This window comes from Larus michahellis, chromosome 1 (assembly GCF_964199755.1).
Source record: "Larus michahellis chromosome 1, bLarMic1.1, whole genome shotgun sequence".
Lineage (NCBI taxonomy): Eukaryota > Metazoa > Chordata > Aves > Charadriiformes > Laridae > Larus > Larus michahellis.
Window position 1 is genome coordinate 128,680,247 of NC_133896.1, and position 23,094 is coordinate 128,703,340.

The following is a 23,094-nucleotide window of genomic DNA, read 5'->3' on the forward strand; positions in this document are numbered from 1 at the left end:
ATAGTTTTATGTTTATCGTCAGATCCCACCGACCACTCTGCTGCTCACTGCCCCTTTTCCGAGCTTTACCAGCGACTTCAAAGGAGGATGTATAGTAGCTACCTCTAGCCTCGCTTACCCGGCATCGCTTTGCGCCCTTCACAAATGCCTCACATTTCCCAAGTCATTAGGAAGGGATTAGCCAACCCAACGCCTAACACAGATCCTTGTTTCCTTGACAGCCCAAAGAACCGCATCAAAGGCTCTTTTGAGGCGCTAAATCTGTAATCCGGTTCTCCCTCACCCTGTATTTCCATCAACGCAGGCAGATACAATGCGAGAACCATCCTCGTTTTCCCCCCAACGTTATCTTTTACAGATGTTTCAATCGCGGCGCTGCCGGCAGGCAGCTCAGGGAAGGCGGCCGGCTCCGGCCCTTCACCCGTCAGCTCGCCCCCGAGCCCAGCGCCATTTCCCTTCCCGGCCGCCGCGCCTCACCCCTGGCCGTGCCCCACGACGAGGCAGCCGGGCTCGGCCCCCCTCCAAAACCTCCCCGCCACTAGACCGGCGCGGAGCCGCCTTTCCCCCTGCACCCCGGGCCCCTGAGGAAGAGGTGTGCCGGGACGGACGACGCTCCCGCCCGCACAACCGCCTTCAGGCGGGGGCGAGGCCCCGCCCCAACGGCTCCCGGCCGGCGCGCGCACCCCCCGCCGCCGCCGCCAACTGCCGGCCCCGCCCGCTCGAGCGCGGTCCCGGCCCCCCCTGCCACCGCCCCGGAAAGGTCCTTAGGCTTTCCCGGAAAGGTTCTCTTTCCGGTCCGCCACAGCTGTTCGCTTCCGGTTCCGTGCCCCCAACATGGCGGCGGCCCCTGCGCCAAGCGGGCTCTAAGCATCTGCCGAGCCCCCCTCGGTGCCGCCGCCGCCCGCCCGCTCCAGCGCCGGGGCCCGCGCCCGTCCCCGCCCCCGGCTTCCTCCCCCTCCCTCCGTGCGGGGTGAGTCGGGCCGGGTGCCGGTGCCGCCGGGAGCGCCGTCCGCCCTGGGCTGCCCAGCGGTTCCTGCCCGGGGTTGAGGCGCTGCTGCTGCCGCCGCTGCCGCCATGGCGCCGGTGCAGCTGGAGAGCAACCAGCTGGTGCCGGCCGGCGGAGGCCCAGTGTCAGCCCCGGCCCCGCCGGCCCCCGGGGCCGTGACAGCCGCCGCCAGCCCCGGCTACCGGCTCAGCACCCTGATCGACTTCCTCCTACACCGGACCTACGCCGAGCTCACCGTGCTGGCCGACCTGTGAGTGCCCCACATTCCCTCTGGCCCGCTCCCGTCCTTCTCCCGGTCCGGCTGCTAGGGCTAGGGGTGCCGCCGCCTGGCATCCCGGGAGGATGAGAAGGCCTCGCCAGGGATCTGCCCTGGACCACCGGCCCGGGCTGGCGGGAGGGGAGGTGGTTATTCCTTCCCATTCTCCCACCCTGGGGAAACGCACGCCCTGGTTTGTCTCTGCATCGGGCTGTGTTGAGGGGCCTAGCGAAAGCTGCTGGGTGATCTGTCATTAAGAGCAAAGATGCTGGTGAGGAATGCAGGGCAGCTGAGTGCAGGTTGTCTCATGAAACACTTAAATTTGCCCCTGAGTTACTGTCAAAAAAACTCAACTGCAGTGGCTGTGCCGATATCAAAATACATTAAACTGTAACATGTGAAACGGATATATTTCAGATGCTGCAAGTCCTTGAGTTACCTGTGTACTCTTTAAAATACCATTTGATTATTTGGGGGAAAGAAAATAAGTTATTTACATTTACTCTACGATCTGCTGTGCTGATGTTGTTGTGTTTGAAGTGGCAAAACAAAGGAATGTTTTTTGGGCCAAGAAAATCTTTAATGAAAGCATTGGACTCTGAATAAACCTCTTTCCCTTTTAGTTTGTTTAACCTTAGAGGTTCTTGTGGGGAACCTGTATGTTTTAAGAAGTGACATACAGAACAAGTGGAAAATATAGGTATAGTTCTTGCAAAATACCGTGTCTGATAAGTATGAAAACAGAGTGTTGCTTGGCTTGGGTTTAAGAGTGTTCAAACTCTGGAAAGGACAAGGAGTTTTAGAATTTTAGTTAGCTTTGGAAGAACTTCCAAAAGGTCAGTCAAGAGGTCTTTCCTGTGTGTTTATGATATGTGCAGACAGTAATTGGTACTGTATGCGTTCTTGTAGGAGTGTGTGCCTGTGATGTCTTTTATTCTTTTTTTAAGGTATAGAACAGGTCCGCTTGGCTTAAGTATGTGATTAAGGTACAAAATAAAATGAGTAGTGTGAACAACACGTGGAGAATGCCTTGGGCACTTTGATTCACCAAGCAGTTTATAGGTTATTTGACGTCCCTTCCAAAAGCAGAGTGAGCTAGATTTTTCCATTGTATTTCTCCCTAAAGTATGGATTTGGCTAGTAGAAAGCTCAGATGGAAAGTGTTCTTTTCCTTCCCTCCAACAAAATGATTTCCTCATTCTTTTACCAGCACCAGCGTAGTCCTAGAATAAAAAAAACCCAGAAACTTTTTAAATGAGATGCCTGTGATACCTGTAGAATGTTACAGAAATACTTGTCACACGGGTCACTGATAAAGTTCTGGAGTATGGCATTTCTCCACTTTTAGATTCATTAAAAAGTGAAGACAAACTCATTTCAGGCAGGTCAGGAAACAGCCAATTTTAACACCTGCTGCAGATGTTCTAGGGTTGCTACTATGAATTGAGTATGCTTAATCCATAGGCATGGATGCTTAGTGAGATTCATCAATTACAAAGCACAAGCAGTGATACTATGTGGTTTACTAGATTAGCAGAAATCTTGGGATTTCAGCACCCTTCGTCTAGTTTTTAAATTAATTTGACAAGTTCCAGTTTATGTGGTACAGAGTAGTGGCAGGTACCCTGTGGTGCCATTATACACTTGATTTTATTTTCTTTTTCCTCCTTAACTAGGTTGCTTTCTAGAGCTGTCAAGCTACTTCCTTTATCAAATACGTAATTTCATTGTATTTAGTACACATTTGCAATCATAGAAATTTTGAAATGCTCTTTAAAGGTATGTAGAAGTTCTTCATGTACTTAGTTGAAGGTTACTAACAAAATTTCTGGTAGACTGAAATGTAATAGAACAATATATAACGCACATTTCTTTTTTTCTCCTCCCCTCCCCCTTTAATATAGATTACCAAGAAAGACTGATATGGAAAGGTGAGTTACAATAAGACAATCCGTAATGCATGTTAAAATATAGAACTTTGTTGAGGATGTTAAGATTGTATAGAACTGTTTAAATAAAAGATTTCTCTCCTAATTTTAGATTTTATGCAAGAAAGTAAGCCTTGTCTGTCTTGCTGTCACTACATAGTTTCAAGATTTTTCTCAGCATCAGCGGGAATATTAGTTTTTGTTGGGTTTTGGTTTTGTTGTTGTTTGGGCTTTTTTTTTTTTTTGTTGTTGCACTGTTCAGTAACATACTGTTGCTGTTACAGTAGGGGAACTCTGTTAAAGGCATTTTTTTCTTCATGAATCTTGAAGCAATTAAGTGACAGTAAAGCTGATGTGAAAGGGAACTGGAGATCCTAAATAGATTCTAGTTGGTATGATAAAGAAACTTTTTGGTCAGAATAAGCAGTTCAACAACTAAAACAAGGTAAAAACCTCTTTTCTGCTTTTTTCCATTTTACTTAATCTTTCTTATCATGAACACTGTTTTCTGCTTCTGTTCAGTGGGGTTTTTGAAGTGTGAAAATTATTAGAAAACAAATGTAAGAGACCAGAAAAGGCCTTTTTTTTTTTTTCTTTGCCCTCACTGCACTACCCTAACCGCTCCTCCTCCCCCCACCAAGGTGAAAGAACTTGATTTTTTGTTTCTTTGAATAAATTTTATGGAAGTAGTCAGAAAACTGTTTCCTTTGCTATTTGTATTGACATGCTAATTGACCTAATTTTCTTTGGAGACATACAGCAGCTATGATATTCCTAAGAATGTTAATAAAGAATTCTGTGTACCAGGATGATCGTTAATGCAGTTACCTTAAATCTTCCAAAACTCTAATAACGTGTTGTGGAATTAATCCCATTTTCAGCGAGTCATAACCTGGGATGATTCCTTGTGCCCCTTTTCCTTATGCATAATATTTTATGAAGAGAAAAAAAAAACTGGTTTTTGTTGGTTTTCTGATTGTTTTTTAATTATCACTCTATTTGCTGAGGAAATTACATTGATCTTAAGTCCAGAGCTCCCTTGTACTGGGGATGGGGGGTTGTCGCATTTAAATGTTTAGCGTTTCTTGGTAAAGCTGGAATCTACTTTCTTGGGCACACAGGTCTGGAGCAACAACTAGTTTTCAATGATAGGAATAAATAACTTTTGCAACAAGAAAGAAGTCGTTGGATTAAAAAAAAAACATTAGTACTGTGGTGTAAAATTAATAGTGCTGAGTTCTAGGGGAAATCCAGGGGCTTGCTTCTTGATAACGGAGACCTTTTTTTTTTGCTCAGTATTCTCTATCTTTTCCTTTTTATCCTCCAATAAAGTGTAATATGTGGGGAACTTTTATCTAAATACAGTAATGGCTGCATGAGATTTAACTGGAACTTGGATTATAATGACTTTACAAGGCCCTATCTTCTCTTGTGGAGAAATGAAAGGTAAAACCTTACACCTGCATTCCTGAATGAACAGTTCCCACTGAGAAGTATTTAAAAGAGAATTACTGTTAAAATACTTCCAAGAACTACATAAACGTACTGTTTTCCTAAAAACAGGCTGTTTTCGTACTGATTTTGCAGTAGTTCCTGAACAAGACTCTTACTTCTCAACTTGCAGCAAACGCTCTATCAGCTACAGAAGTTTGGGGTTTTGTTTTTTTTTTTTAAAAAAGGCATTCAGAGCTGTTGTAAAAACATGTTACTTATTACTTCAGCTACAGTGCAAATGCACACCTAATTTTTGTGAAACATTGAGTTCCATTCTTTTCTAATGACAAAATGACTGTTACTTTACTTCTTTCATAGGCACGGGTAATTATTTTGGTTGCAATGGTACTTTGGAGATACCTAGTGCAACGCTCTACTTGAAGTGAAAGACAGTTGCAAAGTTGATTCAGGTTGCTTAGGGTCATATCCAGTTGAGCTTTAAATATTTTGAAGGATGGGAATCCTGTAACCGTTCTGGGCAGCCTCTGTCAGTCTTTGACCATCTGTGTGTTTCTTTGTTTTCCTGATATCTAACTAGTTTTTCACTGTTTTAGTTTGTGGCTGTTGTCCCTCAGCCTTTTGCACTTTTGAGAAGAGTCTGGTTCCATCATCTCTATAACACCCCTTTAGGTATCTGAAGACAGCAGTAGGATCTCACCATAGCCTTCTCTTCTTGAGCATAAATGAACATACCTTCCTCAGCCCCTCATTGTGTTCCAGCCCCTAACCCAATTCTGTACAGCAGGATCTTTCTTGCCCAGGGAGTATAAAACTGGGCATAGCGCTTCAGATGCAGTCTCACAAATGCTGACTCAAGGTGAACAATCCCCTTCCTTGACCTAGGCTGCCCTGGTGCTAACACAGCCTGTCATTGTTGCAAGGGCACATTGCTGATGCCTGTTCACCTGTCCAGCAGGACCCCCAGGTCCACTTCTGGAGAGCTGCTGCCCGGTACCCATCCCGTGCTGTTACACAAGATTGTTTGATTCCAGATGCAGGACCTTTCATGTGGTTTTGCTGAACTTCATGAGGTTCTTGTCAACCAGTTCTTCCAGACAGCTGAGGTCCCTCTCTTTGCACCCACCGATTTGGCATCACCTGCAAACTTCCAAAGAGTGCGTTCCTTCGCATCATGCACGTTGTTGATGGAGGTGTTAAATTGTGTTGACCCCAGTATAGACCCTTAAGGAACACCACTAGTAACCAGCATTAAAGAAATCCATCTGGTAGCCAGTCACAGCCTTTTATTCCTGACAGTGCAGCCAGTTTTTCACCTACCTTGTAGTCCATTTACCCATGTCGTATCTCACCAGCTTGGCTACAAGAATGCTATGGGGGATCTTGTCAAAAGCTGTGCAAAAGTCAATGTAAATGTATCTTCTGTTCTCACCTTGATCGTAGAGCTGTTCGTCCTGTGGAAGGCAATTGCACTGATCAGGGATGGTTTGCCTTTGGCAAATCTGTGCTGACTGTTCCCAGGCTACTTTCATGTTCGTTATTTATCTGGACGTAGCTTCTGGAAAGATTTGGTCTACAAATTTTCTTCTTAACTGAGCTTAGGCCAACTGGCCTATAGGTCCCTAGATCCTTTGTGACCTTCTTGAAGAAGGGCATGATATTTGCCTTTTTCCAGTCATCAAAGATCAAGACCTTTGATCACTATGGCCTTTTGAAAACGATGGAGAGCTACTTTACAGTGGCACGGGTCAGCTCCCTCAGCACCCTTGGATGCATCCTATTCGCTCCAATGGACTTTTGTATGTCAAGCTTGCTTAAGTGGTCCTTAACTTTATGTTCTTCTGCTGTAGCTAAGGCTTCACTCCCCCAGACTCAGCTACCAGTCTGAAGGATCTGAAACCCCTGAGATCAGAACTTGCCTATAAAGACCCAAGGTACAGAATGCACCGAGTACCGTGGTCATTAGAAAGCTTTTTAGTGTGCTTTGCATTGCTTTTATAGGCCTTGTAAATGTACTCTTTCCTTAAGTTTCATCTTCCTTGAATAAAAACTTTTGTGCAGCCCAGCATAAGGTCCTTTATCTATAATTAAGGGCAAAGAGACGCAGCAAAATTGAAATACTTTGGGTTTTTAGTAGATAAGTAGATGGATGTGAGTTCCCAATACAATTGTTATTCAGGTATGATGGTGGCAGTTCTGGAAGCGGGATTCTGTCAAGTAGAAGGAACAAGTCTTCTGTAACTTCATACGTGTGGTATTAATGGAACAGTTACTGGAATACTGTGTCTAGTTTTATCAATAATTTTCGTTATTATATTGCTGTGCTTTTTCCTGCGTTTTGGGGGGTGTTGGAGGGGATATCTACCTTTGACTTCCAGTCGCAGAACATCGGTTTGAATTTTTCTTTCTGTTGTGCTCTTTTCACCACAGAAGTTTGATTGACATAACTACTAGATTTTAGCAACTTCTAAGTGGAGTTTGTCTGAGAGATTACGGGCTTTCTGAACTCTCGCTGTAGACATCTTTCAAATCCCATAAAGCTTTTTCTGAATCTTTCAAAATTCTCAGTATCTTTTTTTCATAGTGTGATTACTATTAGAGCAGTATGTACTTACAGTGGCTTGTCCACCACTTGGAATCTTTAATACCAGGCTGAATGCCATTCTAAAACATATGCTCTAGAATACAGAGAAGTTATTGGCTTAATGCCCAAGATGAGGTTTGTAGTATATAATGCAAGAAACCAGACCAGATGGTATTAGTTGTGCGTCTGGCCTAAATGTTCATCTGCTACAAGCAGATTATGCTTTACTTATTGCACAAAAGAGTTAACCTCATTACACCAACACTTTCAGCAAAAACAGGCTCTATCTATGTTATGAGTATGTGTTCTACAGATCAGGGTCAGAAGGAGATGCAACTTCTGTTTGGTAGAGGCCAATATCTGTTGCACTGATTAATGTTATTTTTGTCCAAATGCTTTTGTTACTTTAGAAAAGCATATCAGGAAAACATCTTGGCTTTGTGGTTGTTTTTTTTTCAAAGTAGCTGGAAAATCATGGTGAAATTAATGAACTGAATGTGTAGAAAGGGAGGAAAACCTCTATAAACAGCAGACGAAATGGTATTTCAGGGTGTATAGTAGTACAGATCTACATTGTAGATCTGTGTGTATTGTCTACAACGTAGATCTATAATGAAGGAGGGAAATCTGGGTGTGATCCTATTACATTGTCTCTTATGAAAATTAACTCTTAAGACATGCAGCTATACACTGCCTCATTTTGACTATTTCGTGCAAAGCAGGGTGGGAGAAATATTGACTGTTGCTAATTTCTCCTTACCCCAATTTCTTTGAAAGGCAGGAATGGAGAGGAAAGTAAAAGGGTGGGGGGTTTTCTGGTCTTCCCCACCACCATCGTGTTGCCTGGCAAAATGGTAGCATATTGTAACATATGGTGTAAAGACATCTTAAAATTACTACAGTTACATTTTGTTTAGCATCTGATTTACTTATTTTTTTTTTTTAGTGAATGTCAGTGTAACGTTCCTGCCAGGTCCTGTAACCCTTAGGTATATTGCCTTGTCTACTTTAAATGTAATCATAAGCCCTGGGAAAATCCTGTAAAAGATATTAAAATAATTCAATTGAGTTCACTAGGGAATTGCTTCTCTTAAAATTTGTGATTATTTCATGTGAGTATGCTTTTTTGTTTCCCCAAACAGCCTTGATTGGTTAGAATCCATGTGTGTTGTTAGCATTTAGGTATTCTGAACAGTGAGCTTTTTTTTTTTCCTGTGTTCTAATCAAACAAGCCATATATTAGTGATGATTAACACACTTTGAAGTTATCATTATAGCTTTTTTATTTATGCGGAGTTAAATTGCTGCTTTATCTGAGCACTGACTTAATGGACATTTGTTCTTTTACAGAAAAATAGAAATAGTGCAGTTTGCAAGTCGCACTCGTCAACTGTTTGTTCGTTTGTTAGCCTTAGTCAAATGGGCTAATAATGCTGGAAAGGTGGAAAAATGTGCGGTAAGTTAGCAACAGAGTTTGGTATGAAATAATCTCTAGGTGATATGGGATTTTGGTGCAGCCTAACTTCTTGCTACTCTAGAAGTGTTTTTTTTAAAAAAAGACTATTTTATAGGCAAATAAATATTAAATTATAACCAATTTCTTCCTATTTAGAAATTTTATAATCTTGTCTTTCAGTAGTTCACGTTCCCAAAATCTCATTAGCGGCAAAAAATGAAAGACTTGTCTGCACATAGTTTCAGGAGCGCTTTGGGGTTAGGTGATAGGACAGGTCTTGGTGTGTTAGTTCTTATTATCACTTTCATCCTACTCTTGTTTAAATAAGAATAAAGTCCAGAATGTTGCAAAAAACAAGCCCCAAGTGATTACAAACAAGTATGGTTGCATTCCAGTAGCAATCATCAGATAAAGAAAGAGCTGTGAGGCTTTACAGATCCTCCACAGCATCAGAAATGGCATGCGGATTTAAAGTGTCCTTGCATACGAATGTAAGAAATGACCAAACTTTCTTTGTTTTATAGGTGTGATTACTTGAATTGGAAGTGACAGATAAAAATCATTTCAGTCGTGTGCACTAGATGAACTGAATATAAAGGGGCGTTGATTTGTGCATTTTTTTGGAAACATACTTTTTTTTTTTTTTCTTTTTCTCCCTCCTCCTTGTCCTCCACAGATGATATCAAGTTTTTTAGATCAGCAAGCCATTCTGTTTGTGGACACTGCTGACCGCCTGGCATCGCTAGCTAGAGATGCTTTGGTTCACGCTCGTCTGCCTAGTTTTGCTATACCGTATGCTATTGATGTTCTAACAACTGGATCATACCCGCGTCTGCCAACCTGCATTAGGGTAAATAATGCTACCGTATGTCTTGTGGGGGTGGGGAAATCCCCTTTACAGTATCAAATGCATGTTAATGAAACTAATTGTCTGTGTGCAAATGGAACTGTAGTTTAATGCAGGCCTAGCGCCAAGTCTCTCCAGTGTCAATTTCTCATGCAGAGCACTTCCTACTTGAACAAGTTATGGTTTCCCAGTAAAACACTCTCTCCATTTAAACTGGTTCTGCTCTAGGATGAGTATAGTAGCAACTCATCTTTCTTGGTTCTTTAAGTACTTGCATGTGCTAAGCCACCATTCTAGAAAAATCAAGTGTGAAAAGGAGATACTGACATCTGTTGTTCTTAGAGGTTTTGCCTGTATTTGGAAATGGACTGAAATAATTAACAGCTCTCTCTTAATGCTGCTTTTCTTACTGTTAAAATGCAGAATTACAGGATTTTGTGAAGTAATATAAACCTGTGACTTAGATCTATAGCTACAGATAAGGATTGGCTTTCAAATCTTAGTATTCAAAAACAAGTTTAGCCTGCTGTAAGGTCCTGAATTTATTTAATTGATCCTAGTTGAGCAATTCTATTCAGTCACTGGTCTCAGGTAAAACGTAGTCAACTAGAAAACAAATCTTAGTGTAAGATATAAAACTTCTCTTGTGTGTAATGGCCTATAGTATTTTCAGACTTCTAGTCTGGTTAGTTTTCACCACTGATACTGTCAATGTATTATGCACATTTAAGCTATGTAGGCTTGTTTGTGTTTATTTTAACAGGATAAAATAATCCCTCCTGACCCAATAACCAAGAGTGAGAAGCAAACCACGCTTCATCAGCTAAACCAGATTCTTCGGCATCGACTAGTGACTACAGATCTCCCTCCACAGCTGGCAAATCTTACAGTTGGTAAGAACTGGAATTACTTTTTGAAGAATTTACTATTGCAGACTGATTTAAAATGGTTGCTTTAGTGCCAAAGTAAAGCTAAAAGATAGCTTAAGTGAGACTGTTAGGCGTTGCTTCATCTATTAAGACTGGGATCCTGTCTCTGTATGACATGAAAATATCTGGTTTTCCCCTATTGAAAAATGAGAGCACTGATAATATTCCTGAAATATGATTTACTTTCAAGAAGAAATCCTGTGCAGGTAATGGCAAAAGATTGTAGACATTGTCTTGCTCTTCCAGCAAACGTGTTATGTTAGTCTTAGGCCTAACAATGTAACTGCTTTATCTTAAGTTAATTTTAAAATGCAATTTAAATAATCTGCTAGGTGTTTCTGTAGAAACTCTTTGAACTTTAGCTTAAACAAGTCACTCCAATGTTGCTTTATAATCTGTTTTGGTATTCATCTTCATGCATAGAATTTGTTCATATTTATGCATACCTTTTGTTCTGTGGCTCACTGCAGTGCCAGATCTCTTAATCTGTTTTCAGATCTCTGTTTTCCTTTAGCCCAAGTAGTGGTATTCATTAAGATTACCTTTTTTTTTACAGGAAGGATGTCTATAAACTGTACTAGGTTATTGCAGAATTGCAGAGAATAGGGCTGGAATGGACCTAGTCCGTGCTTTTAGCTAAAACAAAGTTAGCCACATTTAAACCATAGCCCAACAGACCCAGACTGAAGATGTTTCTGAAAAATCTTGGTAATAGTTTTCACTGGTCCCTATGTGAATGCTTGCAATATCAGTATTAAAGCCATTTTTGCCTAACGGAAGTGTAAACGGATGTGTGTCTGAGCTCTTCAGATTTTTCAGTTAACTAAACATTTCAATGACTAATAGTTTCTGGTTTGGGGTTTGGTTTGGTTTAAGAGCGTGTCTGGGATGCTTTTGAGAATGAAACTTCATGAGTTAAAACGATGAAAATTTCAATAGGAATATGTCTATTAATGTCTGCTTGTAAAGGTATATGGCATATTTTGTTGACCCACAGGTTATAGTAAGGACTTGTATTAAATTGTTTGCTATGCCACTCATTCTCTTTATGACCTTGCTTACGTATTTTTCACAGTCTTTGTTCCCAGCTCTTGAAACTGATAGCATTGTTCGCAAAGGTGTGAGGATATGTATGTCAATTAGATAAATAGTGTGCATAATCTTTGCTTGTGTGCATATATATGTTATGCAAAAGAATATCTTCCTCCCATGAAAATGGAGTTACAGTACTTTAAGTAAATGGTTTGCAGTGAGATGTGTTTCCAGGGCTAGATTTCAGCTGGGGCTGAGATCGTGTCTGGACCTCTTTTGCATATTGCTTAAAGTATTCATTTTTGATACAGCAAAGAATTGGAAGAATTAAGCAAGACGTTTTGTTTGTGCGACTTGTCAGGCTGGTAGTTAGCTCAATGTTTCTCTGTATTGCAGTAGCAAAATGCTGCTTATTGACACTGGTTCCGTTGCAGAAGTAACTGTGAAGTCTTCAGAGAGCAGAAACCATAGGGAAGTAATCTATCGTGAGTGCCAGGAGCCTACCACGCTGATACTTTGAGGTATCTTAGGAGACTGAGTAAAATAAAACATTTTTTTGTTCCTTAGCCAATGGCCGTGTGAAGTTCCGAGTTGAGGGTGAGTTTGAGGCCACCTTGACAGTGATGGGTGATGATCCCGACATCCCCTGGCGCCTTCTCAAACTGGAAATTTTGGTTGAAGACAAAGAAACTGGTGGTAAAAAAAAAAAAAAATCAAACCTTTACACTTTCTTTTTAACATGATGTTCATATCTGATGCTGTATAATTCTTGTTTATACTGGGTCTTTTGCATATCACATCTTAAGATAATGAAGCTGTATATACTTGTGCTGTTTTCACCTTGCTCTATATTTTTTAATACCTTAACAATGGTAGACTGTGACAGTGTAGTAGACTGACTGAAGTTTCCAGAGGAAACCAAGGGTTTTGTTATTTTGTTAGAAATTCTGGTGTGGAAATTGCTCAATACAGTTGTATCTTTTTTTTTTTTTTCTTTTTGATTTATTAATTTATTTAATTATTTTAACTACCTAGTTTCTTGATGTCTAATCTGAATTATTTTTAATTCATGAAAGATGGTCGAGCCTTGGTTCACAGCATGCAGATCAACTTCATCCATCAGTTGGTCCAGTCACGGCTGTTTGCTGATGAGAAGCCACTTCAGGACATGTACAGTTGTTTGCGTATCCTTTTGAAAGTCGCTTCCAAATAAGCTGTTTAATGTAGCCTTACTATTCCTAGTAGCTGGAGGTCAAGAAAGATGGATTCCCTGTTAAGCTAGGGGGAAATGTCTGGATGTGGAGTAAAAGTGATGGCCTTGGAAACAGTTATTCTCAGGTGCCAGCACATAAAATTTGATTTTACACACTTAATGAAGGTAAAGGTGAGGTACTCAAGACAGCAGGTTGTGTGGTAAGTCAGTGCAGCAGCAGCTGGCTGCATGTGCTAATTTCAGAGACAATACAGTGCTGACTTGGAAGGTATTGGGAGCTGACAATTCTTGCTATCAAGAACTGCAGTGAGGTGATGATGGTGTGTTAAATGTATTGCACCTGTGTGAATAATAACATGAGATATAGCACGTGAAGGAAGCAGCGCAGTGATTTTTACATGCAAAAGGAACATTGCTTGACAATGTGAAACAGTTTTCAGTGAGCTTCTGCAGAAGCAGACAGAACCATGTTATTTTAGGGTGACCATGGGAGATGGGTTATAGGGTGAATTGAATTTCTTTGTTAGTCATCTTCTTTTCCCGAAAAGATTTAAAATCTATAAAACAAAGCTATTGTGACGCTCTTGTCTAAAGTCCTGCTGTAGATAAGAGTTAAAAAAAAAAAAAAACAAAAAAACAAAAAAAACCAACACAAAACCCAACAACCTTTGAGAAATATTTGATGCTGTTAATATGCCTTTATCTCTGGATTAGTACATTAGTGCGTTTTCAGATAGCATCTTGTCTGACTTCTGTGACAAATGGATTTACGTAGTGTATGGAAATGGATTTATGTAGTGTACAGACTTTTTGGAGGTCTCGTATTTTCTTAACTCTGTTAGACTCCTTCTGCTTAGCACTTCAGTTGGAAGTCTTGCATTCACAAACACTAATGCTGATTCGAGAGCGCTGGGGTGACCTTGTGCAAGTGGAGCGGTATCATGCAGGGAAATGTCTCTCGCTCTCTGTTTGGAAGTAAGTTAATTTTAAAGGGGCTGTTAACAAACAGTAAACGAAATAATAGGAGGGTTTTCATTTACTAAGCTTGAGACAGAATTTTCAGAAATGTGCTTTCTTTTTGATGTGAGACTCCTAAATTCTTGTAGTTAAGTACCTAAACATGTTGCTTGACTTGCAAAGAAGTGAGGGGGTACATCAATGTACAGGAGAACAATGGATACAGTTATAAATCATATCATATTTGTGCAGATAGCTAAATAAATTAGTCCTTTGTCAATCTTTTACTATATTTATTGCTTGACTTGGACCAGATAAAATTTTAAAAAGCAATCCAGATGCTCTTCTGTGTTGAATTTGCAGCCATCTACAACTTCTTTATATAATTATAGTTTACAAACAGTTTTGCATTAAAATGTAAACTAAAACAAATGCTTTTTTTTCAGTTCAGCTGACATAATCTTTATTTTTAACCAAAACTCTCAAAATCAAGGATTAGCAGAAAATACGTTTTTCAGTAGCTATTACAGTTACATGGTTTAATTATTTTCTTTATTTTAAGTCAACAGGTGCTTGGCAGGAAAACAGGGACTGCATCTCTTCATAAAGTCACTATTAAAATTGATGAGACTGATGTCTCTAAACCCTTACAAATATCTCATGAGCCTCCACTGCCAGCCTGTGATTCCAAACTGATGGAAAGAGCCATGAAGGTAAAGGTTTGCTTTCCAAGAGGTGTCTAGTTTTATAAATCAAAAACTTAAAAATGCTTTGCAGTGTCAGTTTGCTTCACTTTGATTCTATTTAAAGAGCTGTTTCGAAGTTTTCTAGTCATCAGTTACTGTCAGTTGTGCTGTTTGTATGTTGGGACATAAAGTTATTGTTACAAATTATTGGCCTTGACTTCATTTTAAAAATTACACCTACTTCACAGTGCATTATGTACCACTTAGGGGACAGAATGCTGAGGCTGGGGGGAAACAACAGCAAAGTTTTTCGGCTATGGCTAGCATTTGGCTTGAAATGCTTTATAGAGAGCCAGTTCTTCCCTTTTCTGTCTTGGAGATGCTGTGTAAACTTCCTCTGAAAATCAGCTTCCTTATGTCACTTGAGTTGGCTACCCAGCAGTGGTATTCACTTTAGAAAAATCTTACGTTATGATTTGGACATCTTGTGCGAAAGAGCTAACGTGTCTTGCTTGTTACAAGTGTTAGGTGAAGCTTGGTTTTACATCACAACTAACCAGATTATGTCATGTGGCCTATTTGAATGTGCTTTTGTATTGTTCAAATTCATGTATGTTAAAGGTGGGATTGTTGAAATGATCCAAAACGAGTAACTGCAGTCAACTTCCTACTGGGATAAGGCTTCACTGGTGATAATTATAGATCTTAGTTAATGATATCTAAGAGAAACTGCATTCTAGGTTTTATAATAAGTCTTCTGTAAGATCCTCAGCAGGTCTGGCTGTGATGTATCAGGATGTGTGTTTGAGTTTTTTAAGAGTTAACAAAATGGAGTGAATGGTGTAGTTTTCAAACTTTCAGTACAGTTTTTCCACAGTGGAAAAAATCCCCAGCTCAGATTCTTCACCTGTCTTACAGAACTTTCTACTGATGATAGCATTCACCTACTGTACATACTTTGTATCTGAGCCTCTTGGCCCATCTTGTTTACCAGGTCTGACAGACAAGTCTCTATATGGTGAATGTCAAGAACTTCATGTGTTTGGGCTACAGTGGAATGTGGGAAACTTAGTGGAGCATAGTAGCCTTCTACTCTACTTCTAGAGTAGAAATTCTACTATTAGTATAGTACATATATACTAAATTTACTCATTTAATAGCCTAAATTAGCATAATTAGGCTACTAAATATACAGTTAATTTAGTGAAGATACTGTATTTATGCCTAAATCCAGGAAAATGTGCTTTATCTAGAACATCTGCTGAAGTTCCACTGGTGCTGACGCAATCTGAGCTCACTGAAGCAGGTCTACAGACTGTAGATTAAGATACGAGGCTGCTGTAAATTTGAGATTTATCAAAGTTAATGCTGACTCCCTTTATAACTACTTGCTCTGAGCTTAAAAAAATTATCAGCTATAGTATATACACTGCTGTTCTAGTGTTTGAATAATGATCTCAGCTGTAATGACGTAGATAGTGCATTGTGTTTCTGTATATTTAAGATACTGTATAAAACAGTGCCATGAACAAATATATTTATCTAAGCAGGTTATTATACATTAACCTACTGAAAATTGGAGGTAGCTACAGAACCTGTAGTTGCTTGTTTGTGAGGAAGATTTAACTCATAGCAGCTGCTGAGTTGAAATGCTCTTGTGGGTGGGTAAACATTTTTAAGGCCTTGTCTTGGAAAGCCAGTCTTTAGGGGAAGGTTGTTCTGGTATATATGAAGGCATGCACTGAAATTCTATTCTGGCATAAACTTCTTCTGCGTTTATCTTTTATGCTAGAATAAAATTTGAGTGTAATTCACCTTGAACAGTTTTCAAAGCAGTGTGAGGTTAACTCGAAAAAGGTTTTGCAGTACTCTGTAGCTTTGCTTATGCAAAATATGTAAATAATATGACTGTAATGTGAATGGATATAAATGCAAATGCTTTAATTTAGGTTGGACAAATAAGCTACAGTGAATATAAGTGGTGACATAAGCTTCAGCACTGGCAGGGCAACAGCCTCTAAATGCAAGCCTCTAGATACTCCTGGGTCAGTGTCGGCCACTGCATCTTCACTGCATTGTTACCCTATTAGCAGGACTACAACTCGTGTGTTTTGTGTCATGCTGCAGCTACATATGTGTTTGTGTAGAGGCAACCATATTCCAAGAGTGTGGGTTTTTTGAGTTTCGTTGTTGTTTTGAACAAGCAGGTCTGCACAGGGAGTGGTAACAGCATAGTTTGTGAAACTTCTTTTCTTTTCCATTTTCTTCTAGTTTTCTCTCAAAAACCCTCACACTGCTTGCTGCACAGACAGAATCTTATGTTAGTTTGTTCTATTTTATAGTAATCCAAATGCTCAACTTAATAGTTCATTTGGTTCACTACAGTTCTAAGCAAATTCTTTCTGAAGTGATTGTTTTATTAAGTAGCTTTGTTCCAGTGTGCTAATGCATAAAGTCTACGTATCAAATTTGAATTTGCTCAAGTACATTCCTTTTTTACAGATTGACCACCTATCAATAGAAAAACTCCTAATAGACAGTGTCCATGCAAGATCTCATCAAAAACTTCAGGAGCTGAAAGCCATTCTTAAGAGCTACAACGTTAATGACAATTGTATGTATTTTCTACTGAAGTTTGTTTCAAGTTAATTTCTTTTTGTGCCTAGGATTCATTTCCTCTTTTCTTGTTGTTTTCATTCATTTAAATGAAAATATGAAAAAACAAAGGGAGATGTATTCAGAATTAATAAGACTTAGTTTTAAATTATTCTGTGTTGATAACTGTAAAATACTCATACCTCTAAATGCAGTATAATAGATGAAGCTGGTAGAACATTATAGTCTGGGTTGAAAGTTTAAAAGCTGTCTACTGTAAAACTTGCACGTGTTCAGAATTGAAAGCAAATCCTTCATTGTCTTGAGCTAGCTTTGGAGGAGACTTTGCTTAAACTGTTGCTGAAACTATTGTGGTTTGAATTGAGCTTATCGTGAAGCAGTGAGTTAAAAGACATTCACGGATTAACAGTTTCCTTCAAATATGGTCTGTCTTTTCTTGTTGGTTTGTTACTAGGGCTGTTTTCACAGAGATAATTTTACATTCAGTTCCCTCTTGATGTTAACAGTCTAATAATGTGCAAACGAAGATGCGTCTATGAGAACAAAAGTTTTGTGGTTATAATGGACTACGTTTTAATATGATGAGCTTGAATTTTGTGTCAAATCATTAACATCGATTTTATTTTTTTATTATTATTATTATTTATTTTTTTTAGCATTCATTGAGACAGCTCTTCCAACTCTTGTAATTCCAATTTTGGAACCATGTGGTCGATCAGAGTGCCTGCATGTATTTGTTGATCTCCATTCTGGAATGTTTCAACTGATGCTGTATGGTGTTGGTAAGTAGGAGCAAAACCAGGTTGTATTTAATATCTTGCAAGAATCCTGCATTTCAAGGTAATTTTGTGTAAACAGGTCTGTCAAATCTGTGAAGTTCTGTAAATAAATAAGGGTAGTGCAAATCAACACTTGGGTCATCATCTAGGTATTTGAATTTGAGGAATGGACAGGTGGGTCTTTGTGCTTCATGGTCACGGTGCAGTTAGGTATATTTTAAGAGGACCATAGACTAAATATTGCTAGGCTTCATTTCAATGCATATTCTTTATGACTCACGATTCCTGGGTTGTGCTGCTAATGGATGTGGTTGTTTCATATGGACCTGGTTGAGAATTGAATTATGTGACCTTGTACATCTTGAGTTACTGTTCAAGTCTTAACTTCAAGTTTCAGATTACTTAAGAAAAGAAGGAAAACAAATTATTTTAGGTTATTTGCCTAATAACATACTGCTGTGGTTTTACAAGCGTTATGGATCATTTATTGTGTATCTTAATCTCTCTCTTCACAATGAGCCACATGGAGAAGACAAGGGGCAGCAATTACAAGTTGCACCAGGAAAGGCTTCATCTCAATATAAGAAAGAAATTTTTTACAATGAAAACAATCAGTCACTGGAACAACCTCCTTCCCAGGGACGTGGTGAAATCCCCATCACTAGAGGTTTTCAAGATGCCATTGGACAGGATGTTAAATAATCTCATCTAGGCTCCCTTTCCCACAAAGGGTTGGGCCAGATGATCTTTCGAGGTCCCTTCCAAAGTGGGCTGTTCTATGATTCTGTGATTAATTGTTAAATTAGATGAGACACTTTCCTTAAAAGGTCAAAATTGTGTTTGAAGAGCAGCTGTTAAGACCATTCACTCAACTAATGTTCTTGCAGATCAACTGACGCTCGATGACATAGAGAAGTCTGTTAATGACGATATGAAGCGTATCATTCCTTGGCTTCAGCAACTCAAGTAAGTGACTTGAGTAATTCACTTAGTTTGCATAGAATGAATCACCATATTCGTATTTTGGATGATCACACTTTCATGGCTTTGTGTTTTACCACAGTAGGGGATATCCTTTCTCACTGTTCTTAGCAACCTTGAATATTTGCCATCTTTTCTAAATGGGTGGAGGAAATTCTGCTTTTGCTTGGAGTTGATTCCATAATCCTCCTTTAGTCTGGCCTCTTACACATAGCCTCATGCATTGCTATGTGCACACTCCACATGAAGTCCTTTCACTTTAAGTCAGTAGCAGACCACTTGCTTCCTGAGGAACTCATTTTGTGATCATGTTCATCTTCTATCTCCTTTATTCCACTCTGTTTCTACAGCTGAACTCTGCTTGTTTCTCGGCAAGAGCGATTTCTCTTCTCACAATGCAGAGGAAAAACCAGGAAGTGGCCTAGGATGATCTAAATAATATCTGTTTGTCTTCTAACACTTCAGCCCTTGCTGGTTTAAACTAATCTTCCTTCCATAAAGCCCTGAGATTTAAGTACAAAATACATTTGTCTCCCATAAGAGGTTGTAGCAGATAATACAAATATGGTTTGCATCTGCATGAAAACTAAGTTCCACCTGCTCTGTCATTTTGGAAATTCCCAGTACTGTGAGCTAATTGCAGGGTGAAACCTCTATTTGAGGAATTTTGCTTCTAAAAGAAGCATGATGACGCATGAAGCACTGGCACCCTGGAGAAAGTAATCAACCTCCCTTTGTTACAAATAATGTACTCGAGATAATGGCTTGGGTAGTGCTGAGGAAGCTAGGCAGTCCCACAAAATGTCTTTTAGGACAGCTATATCTAATGTGTATCTATGAGAATAAATGCGGTGTGTCATGACGGAGAGATACTGAGCAACCACACTTTCCACTGCTGTTTTCAGTGGAAGTTTGACTGAAAAACCAAGTCACGCATTTCTGAGCCCCTTTCAAGCCTAGCTAGGCTTTCTGGCCTTGTCACTATAGCCAAAATCCACTAGGACAAAGTTTAATTCCAAACATTAGAATAAATTTGGTGTCTTGCATGTGGTTCTTTGTGACCAAACTTATTCAGGTGAATGAGTTTGTTTATAACATGATCCAGAGTGACATCCAGCTTTGGTGACTCTTCTTGCTGTATTGCTTACGAGCATATGGGAGCAAAGGTTTTTTCTATACCAAAAAATAATCAAAGATTCCAAGTTGTAAAATAACTGTAATCTACATGTTTTTTAATTTGTCCCTTCTTTTTTATATTGTAATTTCATATTGTGTATAAAAAAAATTATTCCTTCAGTGAGTAATTTCAGGGCTGTTCCTCTTAAATTAACAGCTGTCTGTTACTCAAGCTGAAGACAATATGTAAAGATAATAGTAAGAAAATATAAACTCATTAAATTTGCTGTGTGATTTTTCTGTATATAACTCGTGCAGCAATGATAGTTGTTGACTTAGAATATGACTGACTCTTAACTTGACACTAATGCTCTAAACAGCAGTTTACTAGAAAAATGTAAAACAGTCTCAGGGTACTAATACCTTTATTTCAATGCAAGGTTCTGGCTTGGACAGCAACGTTGCAAACAGTCTATAAAACATCTGCCTACAGTGAGCAGTGAAACTCTTCAACTAGCTAATTATGCTAGCCATCCAGTGGGAAACCTTTCCAAACACAAATTGTTTATCAAACTCACTCGCCTTCCACAGTACTACATTGTAAGTAACTGAAAAATGCTTCTATCTTTTGCTCCCAGTCGTGGGTATACCAGACAGTTTGTCTCTTGTACTGTTGACTCGAACATTTGGAACCAAGTGATTGATGTAATCCTTGACTCTCCCCTCTCCCTCTTTTCTCATACTCAGTGGGTTTGTTAAGCAGTCAGGCTTATAGAGAGGAGGGGGACATAAAGGTTTATTTCTCAGCAACCTTCCCATTCTCTTTCCATTTCCCGAAAGTTTAGTCTTCCTTCTCTTCTTGGATCCCTTTCCTAGCCACAGTATTAATATCTTGAAAAAGACTAATGTCTTTTCCTTGAAGGGGAGAGGATAGGAGCTGATGTAGACATATTCTTAGCTTGAGGGTCTTCTAAATTTGTTGTTTTGGTTAAACATAGGTTGTAGAGATGTTTGATGTTCCTGGCAACCCCACAGAACTAGAGTACAAGTACCATTTTCTCTCTGTGAGCTATGCTGAAGGAGATGACAGCCCTGCTACTGCACTTTTACTACAGCAGTTCAAACCAAACATTGAAGAGTTGGTACTGGACACAAAAAGTGGGAAACAAATGAAAAGTGGTGTCAAGCGCAAGGTATGTCCTTCAAAAGCCATTGGGCTAGTTATAGAGCGTGAAAGCTAAACATGTTCTGGGCATCAATACCAGCTTTAGTAGCGTTGTTTCAAAAGTTTGTATGGTTGACATCTTAATTGCATTGCGGCTTGGTTCTCTGGACTGCTTCCCTAGGGAGATGTTGGGAAACTATTTTGCAACAGTTGTCTTTTAATTCATGCCAGGCCTTCTCAGCTCTTCTAAAGAGCCATGGCAGAGCACCACACTGAGGTAGCTAGAGTAGCTTGTGTACGCAGAGCACTGGTATCTGCGTGATAGGTTTTGTGCCATGTAGGTGTAGTCTTTGAAAGACTTGCAGGGTCTGATAAGAGTTACTTCTTAGGGTCAGGCTGACATGGCTTAGTGATATGTAAGTACAATTTCAAGGAAGAAGGTGATTACAAAATTACTTTAACTGAATTGTTTCAGTCCTGAAATGGACCATATCCTTTCAGGAGTTTGTGCTCAGGGTACGACTCATTTAAAACTGGGTTGAATAAGAGTATTCTCTGACATCTTTTCAAAATGTTTACTCCAAATGTGCAAGTACATTTGTCTTTATTTTAATTCTAGTTGTCTGGTGATCCATGTTCCATAGAACCTAAGAAGCCAAAACGGTCGGGAGAAATGTGTGCCTTCAATAAAGTGCTAGCTCATATTGTAGCCATGTGTGATACAAATATGCCATTTATAGGGCTCCGTATAGAGGTATGTATTAAAAAATATTTTGTTTCCTTCCCTTCTACTACTCCTGATTCTATTGTCTAGATGCAACTATTCGGCAAACTTGTGGTCATGTGTTCACTTTGGAGTTTCCCCACCAGCTGAGCCTGGGTGACTGATGTTCTACACTGGATTGCTCTAGTCTTGTTAGAGCTGGTCCTCTAATACCAAGCACTGCAAAAAGCTTGAAAAGATGAGGAACAAAGGAAAATGAGAGGATGAAAGACGCACTTTTGGGAGGGGGTGGGAGACAACTTCATACCAGATTTGCACAGACTGTTTTTCGGCTTTCCAGTGTTTGAGGATGTGAAACATCTGTCACCCTTAGGGGAAAAAAAATCCTTGAAAAAGTTACAGTCATTTTTCTTGACTTTTTGCTTGGGATAACATTTTCTTGTTCATTCCTAGTTATCTAATATGGACATTCCTCACCAAGGAGTACAAGTAGAAGGAGATGGCTTCAGCCATGCAATACGTTTATTAAAGTAAGAGGATATGTTTCTGTGTTTTGTTTTATTTCTGTACATATGCTTGAGGGGAAAAAAAAAGCATTGTTTGGAGAGTAACATTAAAAATATTGAGGTGGGTGGAGATTTTTTCAGGGGGTATTTTGTTTGTTTGTTTTAAATTATTGTGTGTCTTGCACTATCCTGTGATGCAGTGCTGGAGAAAGAGGAAGTAAGAGTAGACACAGAGCCAACTATAATTTGTTTCCTTCATTGGCCTAAATTGGGGAGCTCTGAAAACAGTCTGACAGTCCTCAATCCTACAATCCAGGAAATACTAAGGAAGATATGGTGATGGTTCGTGAATGTGTGACTGCAATTTTAGATCAGATCAGAGGCCTGCATATTCCAGATGTTATTTGACCGTTACCGGTATCTGATACTGCAGAGGAAAATGCAAGGAATCCCAGAAAAGACAATTGCATGGTAAAAAACTTGTAGAGGAAGCATCTGAGAATTGTACAGACGTTTAAGAGTGAAGGGACCGGTGGAGGTCATCCGATACAACCTTCTGCTTAAAGCAGGGCTCGTCAGCTGCATTTTCCAATCTCCAAGGGTTTTTGTGTCCTCCCTGGGCACAGCAGTCTCAAATGCTGACTAGAGGGGAGTAGTCACTTGATTGCCTGGCTAATACAGCCCAGGATGGTGCAGTCTGTCATTGCAGCAAGGGCATGCTGCTGATTCCTGGTCAGTCTGTCTCCCAGGCCCCCAAGTTCTTTTTCTGCAGAGCTGCTACCCAGCCAGTCGGTCCCCACTCTGCTGTTGCTTGAGGTTATTTAAGCCCAAGTGCAAGACTTTTCGTTTCTTTTCGTTGAA

The 23,094-nt window shown here is 39.8% G+C and overlaps 1 protein-coding gene across 1 annotated transcript in view; it reads left to right on the forward strand.

Annotated features, from left to right (window-relative positions):
• The first annotated feature begins 811 nt into the window (after nucleotides 1-811).
• Nucleotides 812-23,094, forward strand: part of MED14 (mediator complex subunit 14) — a 37,408-nt gene continuing 15,125 nt past the window's right edge. Inside the window, exons 1-16 of the mRNA XM_074603807.1 lie at nucleotides 812-1,256; nucleotides 3,167-3,193; nucleotides 8,577-8,682; nucleotides 9,359-9,532; nucleotides 10,293-10,422; nucleotides 12,058-12,186; nucleotides 12,567-12,674; nucleotides 13,546-13,678; nucleotides 14,223-14,373; nucleotides 16,849-16,960; nucleotides 17,619-17,744; nucleotides 18,629-18,707; nucleotides 20,279-20,438; nucleotides 20,837-21,031; nucleotides 21,623-21,757; nucleotides 22,181-22,257. Of these exons, the coding sequence (XP_074459908.1) occupies nucleotides 1,075-1,256; nucleotides 3,167-3,193; nucleotides 8,577-8,682; nucleotides 9,359-9,532; nucleotides 10,293-10,422; nucleotides 12,058-12,186; nucleotides 12,567-12,674; nucleotides 13,546-13,678; nucleotides 14,223-14,373; nucleotides 16,849-16,960; nucleotides 17,619-17,744; nucleotides 18,629-18,707; nucleotides 20,279-20,438; nucleotides 20,837-21,031; nucleotides 21,623-21,757; nucleotides 22,181-22,257 (2,024 nt within the window). The 5' untranslated portion in view covers nucleotides 812-1,074. The remainder of the gene's footprint in view (nucleotides 1,257-3,166; nucleotides 3,194-8,576; nucleotides 8,683-9,358; nucleotides 9,533-10,292; nucleotides 10,423-12,057; nucleotides 12,187-12,566; nucleotides 12,675-13,545; nucleotides 13,679-14,222; nucleotides 14,374-16,848; nucleotides 16,961-17,618; nucleotides 17,745-18,628; nucleotides 18,708-20,278; nucleotides 20,439-20,836; nucleotides 21,032-21,622; nucleotides 21,758-22,180; nucleotides 22,258-23,094) is intronic.